This window comes from Eublepharis macularius, chromosome 6 (assembly GCF_028583425.1).
Source record: "Eublepharis macularius isolate TG4126 chromosome 6, MPM_Emac_v1.0, whole genome shotgun sequence".
Lineage (NCBI taxonomy): Eukaryota > Metazoa > Chordata > Lepidosauria > Squamata > Eublepharidae > Eublepharis > Eublepharis macularius.
This window is the reverse complement of record NC_072795.1, coordinates 125894127-125914260: the sequence shown is the minus strand read 5'-3', so window position 1 is coordinate 125914260 and position 20134 is coordinate 125894127. Positions and strand designations below refer to the sequence as shown.

At 45.0% G+C, this 20134-nt stretch overlaps 1 protein-coding gene across 2 annotated transcripts in view; it reads right to left on the bottom strand.

Annotated features, from left to right (window-relative positions):
- Positions 1-371: 371 nt before the first annotated feature.
- Positions 372-20134, bottom strand: part of MYOZ1 (myozenin 1) — a 47781-nt gene continuing 28018 nt past the window's right edge. For both annotated transcript variants that reach the window (XM_054983471.1, XM_054983472.1), the window contains 3 exons: positions 4776-5067; positions 2806-2971; positions 372-977 (listed from right to left, as the gene is read on the bottom strand). In XM_054983471.1, coding sequence (XP_054839446.1) covers positions 746-977; positions 2806-2971; positions 4776-5067 — 690 coding nt within the window. In that variant the 3' untranslated portion in view covers positions 372-745. The remainder of the gene's footprint in view (positions 978-2805; positions 2972-4775; positions 5068-20134) is intronic.

Sequence of the window (20134 nt, the reverse complement as noted above, 5' to 3'; positions counted from 1 at the left end):
ATCTGTTTCTGCTAAACTTAGCACAAAGCTGCTGGTACCTGTGGGTAATAGATATTAAATATCTATGGCCTTGTGGGGGAAACAGGCTGTCTTCTTTCTTATGCGCCCATGTTTCTCTGCTGCTTTGTTTAGCTCTGAAATGCAGACGGACTTGCTAAGCCCTGCTGCTCTGGGCAGCAACTGATAATGCCAGCCCTCTCCTGTGCCCCTGATGGCCGGGAGCGAGCTGAGTCCCTGCAGTAAATCAGCACCCTTGGCACTTTGCCACACCAAGGGATCACTGAGGTATCTTAGCAGAGAGCTGGTCTTGCTTGGTATGAATTTTGCCCATGTAACATCCCAAGTTTGAGGCAAAGTAAGAACAGAACTGGTTTTACTTTCTAGATGCTTTATTTGTTTTTTGCTGAATGACAGAAGAAGATCGATACAGAGCAGGCAGGCAGCGTTTAGTATCTTTGGACACCCTAAAACTGTCTTTTTGTCTTGGTGGGCAAATATAGATGGCATTTCTCTTGCATTCATTCATTCACTCATTCTTTCCTTCCTTCTCACACTAGCACTCTCCTTCGTCTACCTCTGATACAGATAAATACCACAGCAAAGTTATGTTAGAACCTACTGGGAACTCAGCTGTTCTAAGGGCAAAGATGAGGAGGAATCTCAGGACCGGGAAGTGTATATGTCAATTCCTTGTCACAGACTTGTAAGTGAGCAGATTAGGTAGAAAGGTGTCGAGGGGGAGGTCTTATAACTCTTCTGTTTCACCTGCCAGCGGCACGTTCACCTCAATGCTGTATTCTGCAGGTTCTCCTGACGCCAGCCAAGGGACTGGGGTTCTGTTGAAAGAAGGTCTGTTGGAGACTTCTTGATTATACACAATGACAGGCTCGGGCACCAAGGGGCCAGCATCAAACTCAGGCATTTGGAAGGTCATCAGCTTGGCTGCCTTCTCGTATCCCCCATAAGGAACTGCAGTCCTACGGTAAAGTGAGAAGTACAATCAGCGAACAAGGGTTTTGGCAATGATACCCCAAGGTAATTGTCTCAACAATTCCTTGCAAGGATAGGCAAGCCCCTAGCTATAGCAGTCCTTGTGACAAAACCAGACAACCCAAATAGCGCATGTTCCTTCTTTTCTAACACCAAGGTTTTATTTTTTCTTTCCGAGTAAGTTATTGTAAGATGCAGAATCAATCAGTATGCTATGTAAGGGCTGATTCACACATTACAAAGTCCACATGCTGGACTCTTGGACTGATGGCGGAACATGAACTGAAAATTCCATGCTGAAAACTTATTTCCCCAGCACATGCAGTTTGAATTAGACATGGGCATCAATGGAAAAAAAACAAACGAACAAGCTGTTCGTTGTTCGTTGCCATCCACGAACAATGAACAGTAACCAACATGACCCTGTTCACAAACATGTTCGTTGTTCGTGGCCCCTTAAAGATCCCTTTAAACTATCAGCTGGCAGGTGGCAGGGGGAATTCCCCCCTGCCACCTGCCAGCTGATAGTTTAAAGGGCCCTCTCCTGCCACGTGCAAGGAGCAGGGCCCTTTAAACACCCCACAAACTGGCCTTCCCAATGTCCAATACCCACCAAATTTGCAGGGGACATAGTCCTCACTGTCCTCCGAAGACCCCCCAAGTTTCAGAGAGATTGCATCTCGGGAAAGGCATGATCCATGGGTCCTTCCCTTTGTTGTCATTTTCTCTTCGCAGTGGCAAAAACGGGACTCTCTGCTGGAAGTACTTTGAAGGGTTAAAGCCAGAAGGAAAGCCAGAAGGAGTTCAGACAGAGTTCAGTCCCTGCCGTTGCCAGGAGAATTGATTGAAAGGCCCCAGACTATCTGGCTTGACGAACGGCTGACGAAGGCAACAAACAAGGCTTGCAACGATCACTTGTTCGTTTAGAATGGAGCCTCATGAACGGCTTGTTCGCGAACAGACAAACGGGCTGTTCGTGGTTTTTTTCCGTTCGTAATGCTGCTCGTGCCCATGTCTAGTTTGAATCATAACTGAAGCATACCAAGGGGAGTGCGTAAGCCTCCCCTCTCATGGTTTTATGGCCCCCTGGAGAAAGTTACACATAGAGATGGCTACACACAAATTCTCCCAACACAGGGCAAATAGCAACTTGGGGTGGGGTGGGGGGCGTTTCAGATCCAAAAAATAGTGCAAACCCAGTGCTTTTTTTCAGCTGGAATGCGGTGGAACGGAGTTCCGGAACCTCTTGAAAATGGTCACATGGCTGGTGGCCCCGCCCCCTGATCTCCAGACAGAGGGGAGTTTAGATTGACCTCCGCGCCACTGGCACGGAGGGCAATCTAAACTTCCCTCTGTCTGGAGATCAGGGGGCAGGGCCACCAGCCCTGTGACCATTTTCACCGAGGGCAACCCACTGAGTTCCACCACCTCTTTTCCCAGAAAAAAAGCCCTGTGCGAACCCTTTTACCCTGATTTGAACCAGTCCTATGCATGCTTGGGAATGAAGTTCCCAGCAAAGAATGCCCGCGACCTGTCAACATTTCACATACTCATCTCCTGGACTTGGTAACATGAGAATTGACCCTCTCACAACAACGGCACTTTCTCTTTCATCTTGCCCTTCCTCAAAAGAACTATAAAGCCTCTTCTCACTTCTTCTCCATTTTATACTCATAACAACCATGTGAGCTAAGTTAGGCAAAGAGAGAGCAGCCAGTTCAAAGTCACCATATGAATTTCATAGTTGAGTGGAGACTTGAACCCAGGTCTCCCCAGCCCACAAGTTCAACTAATCTGTCCATTATGTTTCCTTACCTGTTAAAAGATTTGTAATGGCAGAGATCTCCTTTGGTGCCATAAGACAAGAGGTCAATAATGAATTGACTTTTCTCTTGAGGGGTGAGGCCAAGCGCTCTTTCCCATGGAGAGATATAGGTCTTGAAAATGGTGATGTGTTTCCCACTCCCAGCCTTATTGTCATCTATTTTACAAGGACATCAAATAAAAATAAGGTTAAGTGAAGCAAATACATTAAAAGAAGACTCTTGGGGACAAAGGCCATGAACAATCAAGGGAAAGAGAGCAGGGAATTTCTTCTAACGAAACCCCACTTTTGTACCCCTCACACCAAAAGCCTCAAACTCTGTGCTCAGAATAAATTATCCAGTTCCAGTTATTTTCACACATGTAAATCATTCATTCACAGCAATATAGTGGGTTTTTCATAATTTAGAACATTTCAGCAAATGCCAGAGTAACATGAGACAAGGAAGGTCTGAGAAAGAATGGAAATATGTCTATTAAACACAGGGAAAGAGAGGCAACAGACATCAAGAAACATTTATTTTATTACCCTGAAAGCTTTTATGCTGCCTTTCTCCCAATAGGAACGTGGAGGTCACAAAAAATAGCCAGGAGTTTTGTGGCAGTTTAAAGATGAACCTCTTTATTGAAGCTAGAGCCCGCTTCATCAGATAGTGAAGTGAAACCTCGTTCGGCAGAAAAATAGAGAGAGAGATAGAGCAGACTGTGTGCGTTTGTGTGTGCATGTGTAAGGGAGAAAGTGGGTTAAAAGGCCATTAATTCTGTGGCAAAATTCAGAGTATACAAAGTGAGCACATCTTAATCTTGTATTTCACTTTCCCCCCATCTTTGCTTCTTCCCACCCCTCTGCTACACATATTTCTAAAGAATGAGCTTTTACTTCAGAATCTGAACAAGCCAATGAAAGCTCCAACCTCTTAGTCTTTAGAGTGCCACAAATAAACTTTTTGGGGTTTTTTTGCTGTAACAGACTACACTATCCAACGTGATTTGTAATCCTGCAGAGTGCAGGTTTCAACCCCCCTCCCATCGTTACTTTCCTTTAAGTCACTTAAGACAGGGCCTGACAAATTTCAGGCACCAGGACACCATGGCGCTTAGAAATTTAATTGTGGCATCTAGTATATTCATCAACAATTTTATCATATTCTCAGTGAAGCGCCATGTTTATTTATCATTTCACATCCAAATTACGTTTTGTTGTAAAATTGAAGTGCATGAAGTTTTTGTCATTGCTTATTTATGTGTTAATTTTGCACAATTCTGTGGTGGGGAATGAATTCATTTCTTAACCCATTGCTTCCTATACTGGTTCCAATTGAATTGAATGGAGCATTTTAAAGTAATAACGGAATTATGAGGAATTGGGGAGAAATTAGGTTAAGGTTAGAAGTTAGCTTTTTGCTGTGGTGATGATAACCACGCTAACCCCATATTTATTTGTTTATATACTACAACACATTTGAATCCAATTACAAAAAAAGTGAAGAGTTCAGCATTAAGTTTTGTGGTAGCATAATAGCATTGATCAGAAAATTTGATCATTAAAATCTGAAACCCTGAAAAGCTGAAAAATTAGTATGGCACCCACATTCCTAGAGCCAAATAAAATTCGTCAGGGCTTGACTTCTCCAGAATTATGGTTGTAAACATTTTAGAATTGTCTGCTTCATATGGATTCGTTTCTTTTGATTTCCAGTAGCCCGTATTGAGCAAGACAGTTTCTCATGAAGTTTTGAGAATTATTATTTGGACATAGGATGATTTTTGTCTGCAAAGCCAGATAGTATCGACAATTGAATGAGTCTATCACAGGTATCCACATTTTGAGAAAAGATCTTGGGGTGAGGGAAAGGATTCAAGTTCTTTGACACTCATTTGGAACCCATCTGTTGATGGCCAGTCCTCCTGACCGCCTTCCTTCCTGAATCATTTATTGATGTACATGCATAGATACTTGCCTTTTCCGCCAGTGCTCTGACTTCCTCCGCCATCTATTCCTCCCCCTGTGCCTGCAGTGCCATCAGGGTGCCCGGCTCCAGTTCCTCCAGCTCCCGTTCCTCCAGCTCCCGTTCCTCCAGCTCCACCTTTGCTCCCCGGTTTTGGAGGAGGGATGGGAGGGAACTGCAGTTTACTGGATCCATACGGCCCTACAGTTACGCCGCTCACCATCCTCCCACCACTGTGGGAGTAACTGTGAGCATCAACTCCATAATGTCCCCCGACAGATGGGATGAACCTCTGAAAATTATCCTGTGTGCAGAAGGGATGAGAGAGAGAGAGAGAGAGAGAGAGAGAGAGAATGAAGTGATTTGTGACTATGAAATGTTATATATATATATATATATATATAATGCACTTGTGCACGCCGAAAGACAGGCATGACAAAGTATATTGGCTGTGCTGTTGCCTCTTTGAAGGTGGCAGGGCAGCTGATATTCTCTGTTTTGCCCACTGATATCATCTCTCCAGTCAAGGTAGTTTGCACTTTTCTCTGGCTGAAATCCTTCACGGGCAGCACCATGTTGTATAGATAGACAGTAATATCATAGCTTCAAATGTACTGGCAGACTTGATGGAGTAGTCTCAGGGAGCCACAGGGAAATGTGCCATTGATCAGAGTAGTAAAGAGTCCAGTAGCACCTTTAAGACTGACCAACTGTATTGTAGCATATGCTTTTGAGAACCACAGCTCTCTTTGTCAGATGCATCATCAGCTTTCAAGAACCACAGCTCTCTTCGTCAGATGCATCATCAGCTTTCGAGAACCACAGCTCTCAGATGCATGCATCTGACAAAGAGAGCCGTGGTTCTCGGAAGCTGACAGTGCATCTGACGAAGAGAGCTGTGGTTCCCGAAAGCTTATGCTGCAATAAAGTTGGTTAGTCTTAAAGGTGCTACTGGACTCTTTACTATTTTGCAACTATAGACTAACACGGCTGACTCCTCTGGATCTATTGATCAGAGTGTCAACTATTTTGGAATGGTTTCTGAGAACTGCATGAGTATCGGGGGTAGCAGTGATGGAGATAAGTGTCAAAGCATGGAGGGGGGCGGCGGTTAGAGCAAAAGGGGTATAAGGTGATATGAACCATTCCTCGCACCTACATTTCACACTGTTGGACTCCATCACCAGAATTGCTTCCCCCTCTTTTACTCTGAAATCCCCCCACACCCATCCTTGATATGTGAGTGGTGTTGCCCATGTATTATGTCACATGTCGTTTAAGCCTAAGGATGCATTAGTCTCGCTCTTTTTTCCCTTTGAATTCATGGGGGAATTAAATTCCTTTGCTTCTGTTTATTCTGTAAGCGTGGTTGGATTATCCCCGGTTGTCTTGCAATCAACACAAACTGCATTTGATATGGACGTGTCTTGCTATTTCCTTCTTGTACACATCTTAACATGTCCCGCAGCTGTTCATGTCATGATGACTCTTCTAAAATGCCCAGGTCCCCAAACAGACCGAACTGCTTGGAAAGGTGGCATGGCACCCAGTATGGCCACATTCAAAGCTGAGTAACTGTATTGTTGCCAGTGACCCTCTCTGTTATGGAGTCTGTTATGGACTATGCCAGCTTCCTGCTCCATTGTTCTAAGACTCTGGCAAGAACTCTGTTAGGGGCAGTGTTGCCTATGCCTGCTTCCTGCCTCTCTGCTGTTATGGACTATGTCACCAACACCTGTTTCCTGCCTCCTGGAACATGAACCCCACATGGGCCCGGAGCGATGCCACTAGCAGCACAGTGCCATCTGGGAGGACCCTCCGCGAGCCTGGCCAGGCACCCCCTGGCCAGTTCCTGCAGGGAGCTCCTTGCAGGACGGCCACTGGGTCTGGCCCCGTCATTGGGCAGCCTGCTAGCCAGCCCATGATGAGTGCCAGGGGAGAAGCCATGTTCCCAGGCAGCGGAAAGTCACCATGGACAGTTTGTTCTGAGGCTGCCATTCCAAGACCAGGCTCCTGTCACGTTCACGGAGTCCAGCCTCGCCCTGATATGCATATTGCTGGAAGCCGCCCTGAGATGGGAACTACGTGCCAAATGTCCAGAACACCTAATGGACGCATATCAGTACAGCCATCACATTCCAGGCAGATCCCATCAAGACAACTCCAGCTTCCTGACAGATCCGATCAACCCGCCCGGCACTCCCTCTCCTCCTTTGTCCCCTCTTCCCGAAGTGTCACAACCATACATTCAGACCCTAAAGTGGCCCATTAGCTGTAGTTATAGAGCCATCAAGCTTTTGTTTCCCCACCTGAGAACCACCTGGAAGGCCCCCACCTCAGGGTTCATTTTTGGGTACTTAAGCAGGCTCTGCCTGCCATGAGGTGCGCACCATTCCTCTCCCAACCCCACCCGTCACTCCAAGTATCTAGTGCAGGCATTGGATATCGCCCCACTTCGCTGCTAACATCTCTGCTTCTTGCCATGATCAGGTGAAATATCACCCCATTCCATCGATCTCAAGTGGGTACCTGCAAATGCAAACGGCTCTATTTTTCTAATCTTTATTCCTTAGCCCTTGTATGTCTCTTGTATGTTTGTGTTATTGCAGGCTTACGCAACATCTTAGTCAACACAATTTGTATTGATTAGTCGCCGCTTCTTTATTGCATGAGCAATCCGGAAGTCGGACTCTGGTATACACTGGTAAATATCCGCACTAACTTAAGCCAAACTGCTTGCTAATTTCCCCCTTGAAATAGCAGTTCTGGTAACAGTATACATGCTTTGTGTGCACAAAATTCCTTCTTTTGGTCCCTGGTGTCTCTGTTTAAGGCGAGTGATACTCTCAGGCAGCAGGGATAGGAAAGCCCGCTGCATGAAATCTTGGGCAGCTACTGCCACAATTGTGTTCTCTAATGTTCTCTAGATGTAGCATTTTCCTTCTTTAAAACATTTATTAGCCTCCTTTCTACCATTCAGGAACTCAAGACTGGTTACAAGGTAAATAAAATAATAATAAAAACACACTACCCCCGCCCCAGAATTTAAAAACACAGTTTAAGGCTGCCAGTAAGGAGAGCTAAGTGACTTAAAGGTAGTCCTAAATAAAATTGAAAAGAGTCCAGTAGCACCTTTAAGACTAACCAACTTCACTGTAGCATACGCTTTCGAGAATCACAGTTCTTTTTGTCAGATGCATGATGTATCTGACGAAGAGAACTGTGATTCTCGAAAGCTTATGCTACAGTAAAGTTGGTTAGTCTTAAAGGTGCTACTGGACTCTCTTCGATTTTGCTACTACAGAATAACATGGCTAACTCCTCTGGATCTAGTCCTAAATAATACTGTCTTCAGCTGCCTCCTAAAGATCAACAGAGAGGGGCCTGAGCCCATTTTCCTAGGGAGGCTGTTCCATCATCACGGGGCTGCCACCAAAAAAGACTGCTCTTGTGTATCCACCAGGTGAGCTTGTGTAGCTGATGAAGCAGTCAAAAGGGTCTTTCCCTGTGAGCATATCTCTTGGGCAGGAATGTATGGGAGAAGACAGTCCTTCATATATCTCAATCCTAAGCCATGTAGGCCTTTAAAAGACAAAACCAACACCTTGAATTGGGCTCGGAAGCAGCTCCATAGCCAGTGTAGTTGCTGTAGTACTAGAGTCACATGTTCCCAATATCAGACCCCGACCAGCAGTCTAGTTGTAGCATTCTGCACTAGCTGCAGCTCCCAAACGCTCTTCAAGGGTAGCCCCAGGTAGAGGGTATTGTAGTAGTCCAGTCTAGATATAACTAATGTGTGGATCACTGTGGAGAGATCTGACTGAACTGGGTACACCTGGTGCACCAACCGAAGTTGGGCAAAAGCACTCCAAACCACTGCAGCCACCTGGTTTTCAAAGGTGACTGCTGTGTCAAGCAGCACTCCCAAGTTGCAAACGTGGCTTTTCAAGGGAAGTATAACCCTGTCCAAGACAGGAAAGATCTCACGTCTCTGGTCTACTAATGATCTGACTCACTTTAAAGTAGCTTCCTATGTTAATATCTCCTCAAATGTTTGGGAGGGACTGTGGCTCACAGGAAGAGCCATTGTTTTGCATGCATAATATTCCAAGTTCTGTTCCTGGCATCTCCTGTTACAGGCTCTAGGAGTTGCAGGGTTGAAAAGGGGGCCTCTGCCTAAGAGCTTGGAGACCATCTGCCAGCCCAAACAATCAGTATTTAGCTAGATGCTCCCCGGGCTTTTTTTCTGGGAAAAGAGGTGGTGGAACTCAGTAGGTTGCCCTTGGAGAAAATGGTCACATGGCTGGTGGCCCCGCCCCCTGATCTCCAGACAGAGGGGAGTTTAGATTGCCCTCCGCGCCGCTGCGGCGCGGAGGGAAATCTCAACTCCCCTCTGTCTGGAGATCAGGGGGTGGGGCCACCAGCCATGTGACCATTTTCAAGAGGTTCCGGAACTCCGTTCCCCCGCGTTCCTGCTGAAAAAAAGCCCTGGATGCACCAAAGGTAGATTCATAACTTCATGTTTGTTTGGGCTGAGCCTATGAATGCCACGCTTCAGCCAACCTCACACTTATAGTGTGGCATTCATGTGTTTTCTTGTGAGGTCCAGATCTTAGTGTCCAGAGGTTGTTGGGGGCAGCTATACAACCACTTAAGGAAATTAAAGAAGAAGTTGGCACCAGCGAGCCTTTGGAAACTGCTCATGACTCTGGCATATAAAAAGAGCTAGTAATGTTTCTGTTCAACTTCAGCATATGCTCCAACTGCCCCTCTTTTCCAATCTAGTTTCCACTGACTTGTACCCCGGTCCTATTTGACCCCTGTGTTTGCCTTTTGGGTATGTGTGCAACCTTCCATTTCACCAGTTGTAACATTCTGAACTGTTAGCTAAAACTTCCGGAAAATAATGCAAAACTCACAGCACATAGTGCGATTTCCCGTTTAATGGCACGATTTCTGACGTCACTGCGCCATTAAATAGGAAATCTTGCTACGAAGACGTCATCATGCCGCGAGTTTTGAGCAATTTTCTGGAAGCATTAACAGGCGTGAGAAAACAGCCTATGATAACATTTAGGATACAATTATGTTTCTTCCTGTAAAGCACCTTTTTTGTTTTAAATCATAGGTTGAGACTTCGGCTGTGGCCACTAATTCTTTCTTGGTTCCATTGTTGTCTCATCGAGGGGTGCTACCTAAGAGTGCCTTGCCTATATGACACCTTTTGCCACTATTTTCTCTATCCCCTCTCTCTGTCTCTGCCTAGGAGCTAGAGCAGCTGGCCTACGGGTTCCCCATCATGTTGAGCCTATGGACACTTTTGGAATTTTAGGGACGGAGAGCGGATGCCACTATAAAATGGATACCAGGTGGGGAAGACACGGCCAACCACAAACTGGTGACAAAAATGTTACAAGTTTCCAGTCTAAGCAGCTGATTCTGAATCGGTGCTTCCTGCAGGCACAGTAGTAAGGCCTCTTGGCTTCTTCTGAAGCACCTCCTGCTCTCATCAAGTGAAGAAAAGCCTGTACTGGCTGTTTGCTTTTGGGGTGAATACTTTGGAGAATAAGGAAGTGGACATCAGAAAACATTTCAATGGATACCATGGCACCCATGGATGCTATGTTGGAGATCACTGAGCTAGTGGTCCTTCTCTCCTCTCATAAGAGTTCAGAAGCCCTATAGGGCTTTGATGGCTACCTCTTGTATAGCTCTAGGATTCTTTGGAAACTCTATGGTAAAACCATAGCAATTCCTAGAGCTGCCTACGTCACTTCCATTTTTTTTACCAGTAGTGATGTGATGCCGCAACTGGCATTGTATTGCCCATATCCCCCCCACATCCTTCCTGCTGGTTGCCAGGCACTGCCCAGTAACCCTAGCATTAACTGTCCTGGCTCTGTCCTGAGTTGAGACAGAGCAGATGATGGGGTGTTTGGGCAAGGAGCCTGATAGCAAAAGTGATAGTAGTGAGGGGTCAGAAGTTGCTGCCTCCTTTTGCTTCCATCTGCAGCCATCTGAGCCAGTTTGGTGTAGTGGTTAAGAGCACGGGACTCTAATCTGGAGAGCTGGGTTTGATTCCCCACTCCTCCACTTGAAGCCAGCTGGGTGACCTTGGGCTAGCCATGGCTCTCTCAGAGCTCTCTCAGCTCCACCCACCTCTCAGGATGTTTTGTTGTGAGGCTAAATAATAACATACTTTGTAAACTGCTCTGAGTGGGCATTAAGTTGTCCTGAAGGGCGGTATATAAATCGAATGTTATTATTATATTAGGCTTATCTTGCTTTACCATAGAACTGGCCACAGTTGTTTCTCACTGCCACATGCTGTTATACAACTTCCTCTCAATCTCTGCCGTGAGTGTCCTTCAAAGTGCTAAAAACTGTTGTTAGAGTTGTCATTATTCTATAGTAAGCACGACATTGCTCACTGTGAGATTAATGCCATCCGAAACAGAGTTACACCCTTCTAAATCCATTTCAATCAATGGGCTTGAGAAGGGTGTCGGTCTGCTTTAACTGGCTGTGGGTTGCATTAATTATCTTTAATTTTTGTTTAAAGAAATCGACCCTGTTGTTATTGGTTTCCTAATTTGTTCCAGAAGCTGATGCAGGGCAGGGTACTTTACATTCAATTAATAGAGCACACAACAGGAAGGACGATATTTAGAAACGTTTTTAGGGTGTACATATAAATGTATAAGAGCAGCTATTTTTGTGGGAACAGGGAGGACACAAGAATTCAAGGGTGCATCTGTTTTCTTCCATGCTTAAAGGATTAGTCATTCAACGTAGCTGTGGATGCTCTGGAGGCCTTTGAAGTGGTCAGGGCAGCCAAGATTGTAGGAAATGTTTAACAGCGCCTGGGTGAGGTCTGAGCCAGGCGGTCCAAGGCAGAACAAGCCAGGCGACAACAACATGCATGTCTAAGCTCACACTGGAGTGAGCAATGGGGCGAAAGTAGGACGAATAGTGCTTGTGCCAAAAGCAGACCATCCCTGTCTGCCATTTCAGTGGTTTGGGGGCTGTGATGTTCTATTGGGGCAACCCAGCCTTCTGTCTGAGGTCCAAACTACAAGTGACGAATGACACAGGTTGGACCCTTGTCAGCTTCCCTCAAGTTTTGGCGGGAAATGTAGGCCGCTTGGCGGAATGTTGGACAAGTGACAGTTGAAAAGTCCATTGGGCAGCAGTCGGAGAGCCAAGCTGCAAGACCAGGACGCCTACATTTCCCATCAAAACTTGAGGGAAGCTGACAAGGGTCCAACCTGTGTCATTCGTCACTTGTAGCTTGGCCCTGAGACTCAAAAGTGAATGAAGACTTTTCATCATCCAACCGGGAAGCAAGCACAAGTAGAAACTTGCCTTTGCTGTCTGGCTTGGAAGATGAAGACACCGTTTTATGAGAGACAGCAGAGAGTTTGGCTTGCGCAGAAGAGAGCCAGGTTAATATTCCAGCTCAGCTGTGAAGCTCATTAAAGACCCGTGGGAAAGTTGGTATATTTTAGCTTTATCTCCAGTGACAGTCTATTCCGCAGCCTGTTTGCAACAGCAGCTGGCCTGTTTGTGTGGAAAGGTCGCCGTTTCTGACTAATCCCAAGAGGAATCAGAAAATGTTGGCATTTACTGGTAATTCTCAGTTACCCATCTTCAGTGCTCCAGGTGTGCATCCCGATATATCCAAGCTGGAAATATACCCAGACGTCGTCATTTTGCTCCAAATGCCCCAGGAATTCCAGAAGTAGTGAATAGTTGTCTCCAGGAATTTTGTGAGTCTTTCTGGGTTTCAGGGAGCATGCTGCTCCCAGCGGTCCCCTAAAAAGGGAAGGAAGGCATGGCTTGCAGCTCTCTGGAGCTGCATCGCAGCTGCTGGCCCTTGCTTCTCGGCTGTCAAGCCTATCTGGGCCCTGAAAGCCAGAGAATGGCTGATGGGCCTCCGAGCCAGTGCATGGGCTCATGGCGTCAAAGGACAGCAGGCCACGGCTTCATGAAGCCTTTGCAAGGTTCTGGAGATGCACAAAGGCTTCCAGAGACTTGTGAAGACTTTGCAAAGTCCTGACCAGCTGCAGTTTGCAACCAGGAACCTGTACACTGGCACAGTGCCTGGCAGCTATTCTCTGGCTGCCTGGGACTGCAGGCTCAGCTTTAGAGCAGGAAGGGCCAGCAGCTACAATGCAGCTCCAGAAAGCCAGTAAGTCATGCCTTCCTTCCCTTTTTTTTTCTTTAAAAAATTTAAAGGGCCACTGAGGATGTTTGCTTTTAAATTACAGAATGGGCTTTTCTACAAGGCATGCTTTTTGGGTGTGGAAATTCTGGAACCCCCCCAAAAGTGCCTGAAAATAATTCCAAAAATGAACCCACCCACCCCCATATTCTGGCATTCTGAGAGGCATGCTCAGTAGAAACCCTGAATCTGAAATGAAAATAGAAATGTTTACAGTGCACAGGCCCAAATTTTGCAATCTCAGGGGAGACTAGATAATCCAGAGGCAATTTATACATGGCAGAGAATGGGCGTGCCTGCCTCATCCTCCCACTCAGTTCACTTGTCCTAGCACTGCACATTTGTGCAGATGTTTAATGTTGAATTGGGTGTATGTACCCACAGATTGCTCGGTCAACTTCACCCCAAAAATCTGAGACTTAACCATGCAATCTATATGCCTGATTTTAACATTAACATTATACTTCTGCTGAGAAATCTGGACTCAGGGCAGTTTAACACAGATTGGGAGAAGCTGAAACAATATCTGGAGAAGAAATGGGAGGTGGGAGGAAAACTGTGGCAGTTTGAGAACTACTGAAGTATAATAAAATGTAGAGGGGGGTGACTTTACCGGGGGGGGAAGAGATAAATGTGAATTTATAAGCAGTTAGATTAACAGATTGATATATATATAGATATATATTGGTTAATAAATAGAATATTGATAGAAAATAATTAAGGATAAGGATTAAATATACGGATTGAGTAATCAACAATATTTTCTTTCTTTGATAAGATTTGTATAATGCACCAAACTGAATGTATAGACGAGTCAAATTGATTGACTATGTGACGAGAGTTATATAGAATTACCATAAAAAGATAGAATGAGTAATACATAGAGAATAAGTCAAATTGTTTGATTTAAATGTGTAAGATTTTTATGGTTTATGATATATAGGTTTATGATATATAGAAATATTCAAAATTGGAAAATGGGATAAATTGTTTATCCAAGATGGAAACAAAGACTTACAGTTTGGGTATACAATAAGAAAAGTAGTTAAGGATGTACTGCTTAGTATAATGGAGAATATGTATTTGTTTTAGATAGAGAAATTTAATAGAAGTAAGGGAAAAGGGACAAAGGGTTGGAAAACTGTTGGAAGTCAACAAAAGGGGGGGAAAGGGAGGGGGTTAGAAATGAAAAATTTGGGGAAAATTGAATGTAAATGTAAAAATAACGGATTCTAACCCAATAAAAAATTTTTCAAAAAAAAAAAAAACATTATACTTCTGCATGGTTACTGAAAGGAGCAAGAAGAGTGAAGAGGCATCATATAACAACAACAACAACAACATTCAATTTATATACTGCCCTTCAGGACAACTTAACGCCCACTCAGAGTGGTTTACAAAGTATGTTATTATTATCCCCACAACAGTCACCCTGTGAGGTGGGTGGGGCTGAGAGAGCTCTGAGAGAGCTGTGACTGACCCATGGGCACCCAGCTGGCTTCAAGCGGAGGAGTGGGGAATCAAACCCAGTTCTCCAGATTAGAGACCCGTGCTCTTATCCACTACACCAAACTGGCTCTCCTTGTATCCTTGTATTATGTGCTCCTATCCAATATTGGATACCTTGAGGGAGACAGGGATTTCATGTTGCTATTATTATTATACCCTGCTCTTTAGGAGGCTGAGAAAATTCTATGACATCCAATGTATATGTAAGTTGACAACTGGCTGGAAAACCAACATGGTCACATTTGATTTCAAAAATAACTTCTTAAATAAAAGAGGAAATTAGAAGGAAGCAAAAAGAGAGGGCCATGACAGTCAAAGCTCGAATTTTGGAAATGGTTTACAGCTACTATAGTAGAAGCTCAGGTGGAATGTGTACCAATCAATTATGAAAGGTTCAGGTAAGTCAAAGAGCTGGCAGGATTAACTAGCAGAGTTAAAGCAGTTTCAAAAAGCTAGAAGGCATCCTTTTCACAGTGAAAGTGTTATTCAAAGGAGGAAAGAAAAAAGTACAGTGAGCTATTGAAAACAAATGTAAGTTGACAATGACAAGCAAAAAAAACATTTGAGGATCAGATAGCTAAGATCTCTGAGGCAAAAGCAATCTCTAAATACATAGGAAGCAGGAAGCAAGCTAGGGAAGCAGTTGGATCATTAGAAGATAAAGGAGCATTAAAAGAAGACAGAAAGTTTGTGGAGAAGCTAAATGAAGTCTGCATTGGTCTTAACTGTGCAAGACTTGGAACAGATGCACGGGCCTGCCCTGCTGGTCTTGCCCAATGGAACGGGGTATTTCTGAAGGTGATGTCTCGGAGATCCTGGCCTTCAGCTTACATTTTTATGCCACAACCTCATTTCCCAACTTATTTATTTACAACATTTATACCCCATCTTTCTACTCTGATCAGGGCCACCAAGATGGCTAACACCGTGCATAATAAAAACACATTTTAAAAACCTTTAAGCCAAACAAAAACGCACCATTAAAGCCATTAAAACCATTAAAACCAATTAAATCCATTAAAACAATTAAAACCGTACGCTTACAGCGCAATAAAATGTGCATGCATAAAAACCACAATTAAAACATAGGGCAGGAAAGAGGGAGCATCGGGGGAACATGAGATGAAACAAAAATGTCTTCACCTGCTGGCAAAAGAAGGGGACAGGAGAGTCTCTCTCTCTGGGGAGAAGGTTCCAGAGTTTGGTGCTGATTTTGGTGCAGAATTTGGATGCTATAATTTTGGGTATCATTATTTTGGTGCTGATGTGCACTGTGACTACCCATTTCTCCCCCATACTATTGACCAGCCCATCTACATGCCATGTGAGCTCTAGAATGTTTGCACTGGATAGAGACACCATCAGGTTATCAAAATTCTGCTTTAAAATACCCCACTCTAATTATAAAAATTTCTCTGCGCCCTGTGGTGCAGAGTGGTAAGCCACAGTACTTCAGTCCAAGCTCTGTTCACGACCTGAGTTCGATCCTGGCGGAAGCCAGGTTCAGATAGCCAGCTCAAGGTTGACTCAGCCTTCCATCCTTCCGAGGTCAGTAAAATGAGTACCCAATTTCCTGGGAGTAAAGTGTAGATGACTGGGGAAGGCAATGGCAAACCACCCTGTAACAAAAGTCTGCCAAGAAAACGTTGTGATGCGACGTCCTCTCATGGGTCAGTAATGACTCAGTGCTTGCACAGGGTACTCATTTTACCAACCTCAGAAGGATGGAAGGCTGAGTCAACCTTGAGCCGGCTATCTGAACCTGGCTTCCACTAGGGTCGAGCTCAGGTTGTGAGCAGAGCTTGGGCTGCGGTACTACAGTTTACCACTCTGTACCACAGGGCTCCAGTTACCAAGAGGGACTGTTTTTGTTTTTAAAAGCCAGAACTAGAAATCCATGTGCCACCTCATGTTTTCCCTTTTATTTAGGTTTCGCCAGAGGCCTGTGTAGGAAACATATGAAGCACAGAGAGCCTAAAGCCCATGATGCTGTCGATGCCATTTTGTATTTTTTGACATGGTGTAAACAATGGACTTTGGAACTGTAATTTCTAAGCCCTGTTTGGTCATCCCTCTGCCCCTCAACAGCTTAAGTAAGCCATTGTTTTGCATGAGGGCAAGAGTAAGCTGAGCTCCAGTAGAACCTTATGGGTTAGGAGGGTGGAATTTGGAAGAACCTTTTAAGTAAAGGACAGAGTCTGACAGATACTTGGGTGAAGGTATGAGTAGCCTGAGGCACAGAGTATCAGGGTCCCAGCTCTGGGTTGTGAAATTCCTGGAAATGTTGGGGGTGGAGCCAGTGGAGGGCAGAGTTTGGGGAGGGGAGGAACCTCAGCAGTGTATAAAGCCAGAGAGTCCACCTTCCAAAATAGCCATTTCCTCCTGGGGAACTGCTCTTCCTATGGCCTGGAAATTAGTTGTAATTCTGGGAGAATGCCAGCCACCACTTGGAGGTTGGCAACTCTAACAAAGTGGCAGGTCATGGGTGGAGCCTGGACTAGGACTGTCAACCTTCAGATGTGTCTTGGAGTTGTCCTGGAATTACAACTGATGTCTAGATGACAGAGATCAGTCTCTCTGGAGAAAATGGATGCTTTGGAGGGGATTATGAGGATGCCTTATGCCCCATTGAGGTCCCTGCCCTCCCCAGGCTCTACCCTTAAATAATCCAAGAATTTCCCAGCTCAAGAGTTGGCAGATTAAAGCCTGGCAGAACTTGAAGCATATTATTCTGGTGCCCTTAGCAGGACTCTACAACAGTCCTTCTGGTTCTGTGAAACAATATTATGCACTTACAGAAATGCTGTCCTCAGAGGGCCCATCTTGACTATTGCACTTTGCATAAATTCCTCTACAGGAACTTAGTGGAACCCCTTGATTTTTGTTGTTTTTTTAAAAAAACGGGGTAAGGAAATTCTGCCTGTTCTATGTAGTAATAAGAAGCTTTCTAGGCTGTAAACAGGGCTTCCAAGCCCAGCTGTTCGGTCAGCTAAATATAGCAGAGAAGTGAAAACCCCACCAGGCTAAGTGTAGAATTATCTAACACTCCACTCCATGTATTCAGCGGCAGTAGCCAGGGCTTCACAGCAGGTCATCCAATCTGCAGTCTGGGCACGCAGCCATTGGCCAGCTCAACCAAGAGAGCTCTGGATTCTTTGGGGAATGTCCTTTCCCCAGCATGTATGAGTTCCCCATTTTAAGAACAAGGAGGATAAAGTTCCCTTGAATGTCAGGAAACATGGGGGAGGGGGCAGGGACTGGCAGACCAAGAGAATCCCGGTCATGAAGGTTTCAACTCCAGTGCCTGAAGCTGCGCTCTGAGGTTGGCCAGGCTGCCTGCTCTGATACTGAGCAGGGGAAATCACAGAGCGGCGCAAACGGAAATCAGGGTGTGGGAGGCAGGTTATCTTAAAGGGTGTGCGAGGCTGCAGCTGCTGGGGGAGAACCCAACAACACAGTGTTTCCCAGATAGGCTACACAGCTGTGGCTCTTCCTGCCCCAGCAACCTTCCAGGCTTCACAGCTGTGGCTCTTCCAGCCCCAGCAACCTTCCCAGAATGGGTCGTTCGGTCACTCCCATCTGCTTCCTGCACTGTCGGATTGATCCCTGCAGCAGTCACATGGCCAGGCTGTAGCGACAGCCCTAGGTGTGTTTTGCAGTCTGGTGCAGGAATTTGTCAAAACGTGAAGCATCCAGTTACTAAAGAAATGCAGCCGGCAACTGCAAAATGATTCCTGAATCACTGAGCTGTTCGAAGCATGGCTACGTCCACAAAATAACTTGCAAGAGTTCAGTGAGGATTCCCACCCTCACTCCCAAGTCAATTGCATTTAAATTTCTGTTCCATAACGACATTCAGTGAAATGTATTCATCACCTTTCCAGTACTACAACCAGGGCTTTTTTTCAGCTGGAACGCAGTGGAACGGAGTTCCGGAACCTCTTGAAAATGGTCACATGGCTGGTGGCCCCGCCCCCTGATCTCCAGACAGAGGGGAGTTTAGATTGCCCTCCGCACTGCTCAGCAATCTAAACTCCCCTCTGTCTGGAGATCAGGGGGCGGGGCTACCAGCCATGTGACCATTTTCTCCGAGGGCAACCCACTGAGTTCCACCGCCTCTTTTCCCAGAAAAAAGGCCCTGACTACAACCCAGGAGAAAGTCATCCACCTGAATTTCCCGAAGACTCAGGTGTGGAGTTTGTCGTCTTTCGTCACATAGAAATCTGGATGTGCCAAGGATGTCTACAGGGTCCAGATTAAGGTACTGAAGTGGAAACTTCCTCCCTGGACTAATCAAATATATTCTCACAGTATCCTTATTCAAATCTAGGCATCACACTTATCCTGAAGCTGATTATCTTGATTCCTAGGCATGTGTTGCTAGGAAGCCTCTTCCCCCACAAAAAAACTTTAGAGAGATAATTGTAGAGGTTCCAAAGAGATGGAGAAATGGAACTGATCGGATGAATGGAGCAGTCAAAACATGTTAGCTTGTCAGTTTGATGGGGCTATGGATTCCGTATCGATTTGAAGGATATTTACAGTATATTTAACGAGAGTATGGTTCGAGTGCTGTCAGCAGAAGTCCTATTATAGAGGATTAGATTCTCCTCTTAAGTTTGTCTCTGCTTTTTTGCCCTGCCAATACCCTGCTCCGGGTCCTGTCATAGAAGCCCACAGGGTTCGTTTGTCCTTGAAACATATCAAATCACAGCTCGGGAGCGCAGATGCCAGGCATGGCTGCCGTAAAGAACATCAGTGCAAAAAGGAGGTAACCTTGGTCTCAGATAAGACTACAATGAGAAAAAACCCCTACTGAGGAAATGCCACAATTAAAGCATGTACAATTCATCATGGAATTGTATAGACTTCATGTGCTACTAAAGTGCTCTTAGTGCAAACCCTCAATGTTTTTTCAAATACAATAAATACCCCAATAAATACCTATAGCTATTCCAATTTACAAAAATATCATTCAATAAATAAATAGACAATGGTGAAAACCAGGACCCACCTAAGCAAATTAGAAGGCACACACCTAACACAAATCAGAAAAAAATGTTGGTGTTTGAGGCAGACAGTCTTAAGTGTTGCTTCTCCTCCCACCCCAGGGTTTAAAAAAAAAAAAACAGTATTAAAACCAAAATTGTATGTGCATTGAGAAGCACAGGAAGAATGGAAAGCAATTTTAAATCCATTGTACAGTATGGTCATTAGTCGATTCAGAAACCTGGTTCAAGCGTTTTATGATTTTTTCCCTACCAGACCACACCCACAGCAGAAGACAAAATAAAACATGTTACATATGAATCCAGCTTAAATAATTGGCAATTGTTTTCTTTTTAATGCCCCCCACCACCAATCTGGCTGAGTCAGAGCACCCACCCCTCCTTTGTACAGCAGTGGCAGCGAAGGTCATTATACGCATTATATGACATATGACAAAGTACTAATTTTGGAGTGCCATGAACCAGTGAGCCTGAGTTCTATTATTATGTCGAAACGGGGAAGAATCCTTGGTTGTTTCCACGTGACCTTAATGGGATGGCCTGCTTATGGAACTTCGGCGGGTTATTTCACTCATTACATACGTCATCATTTCCCATGCATGAGTGGGTCGTGATGGTCTTGGTTTTTA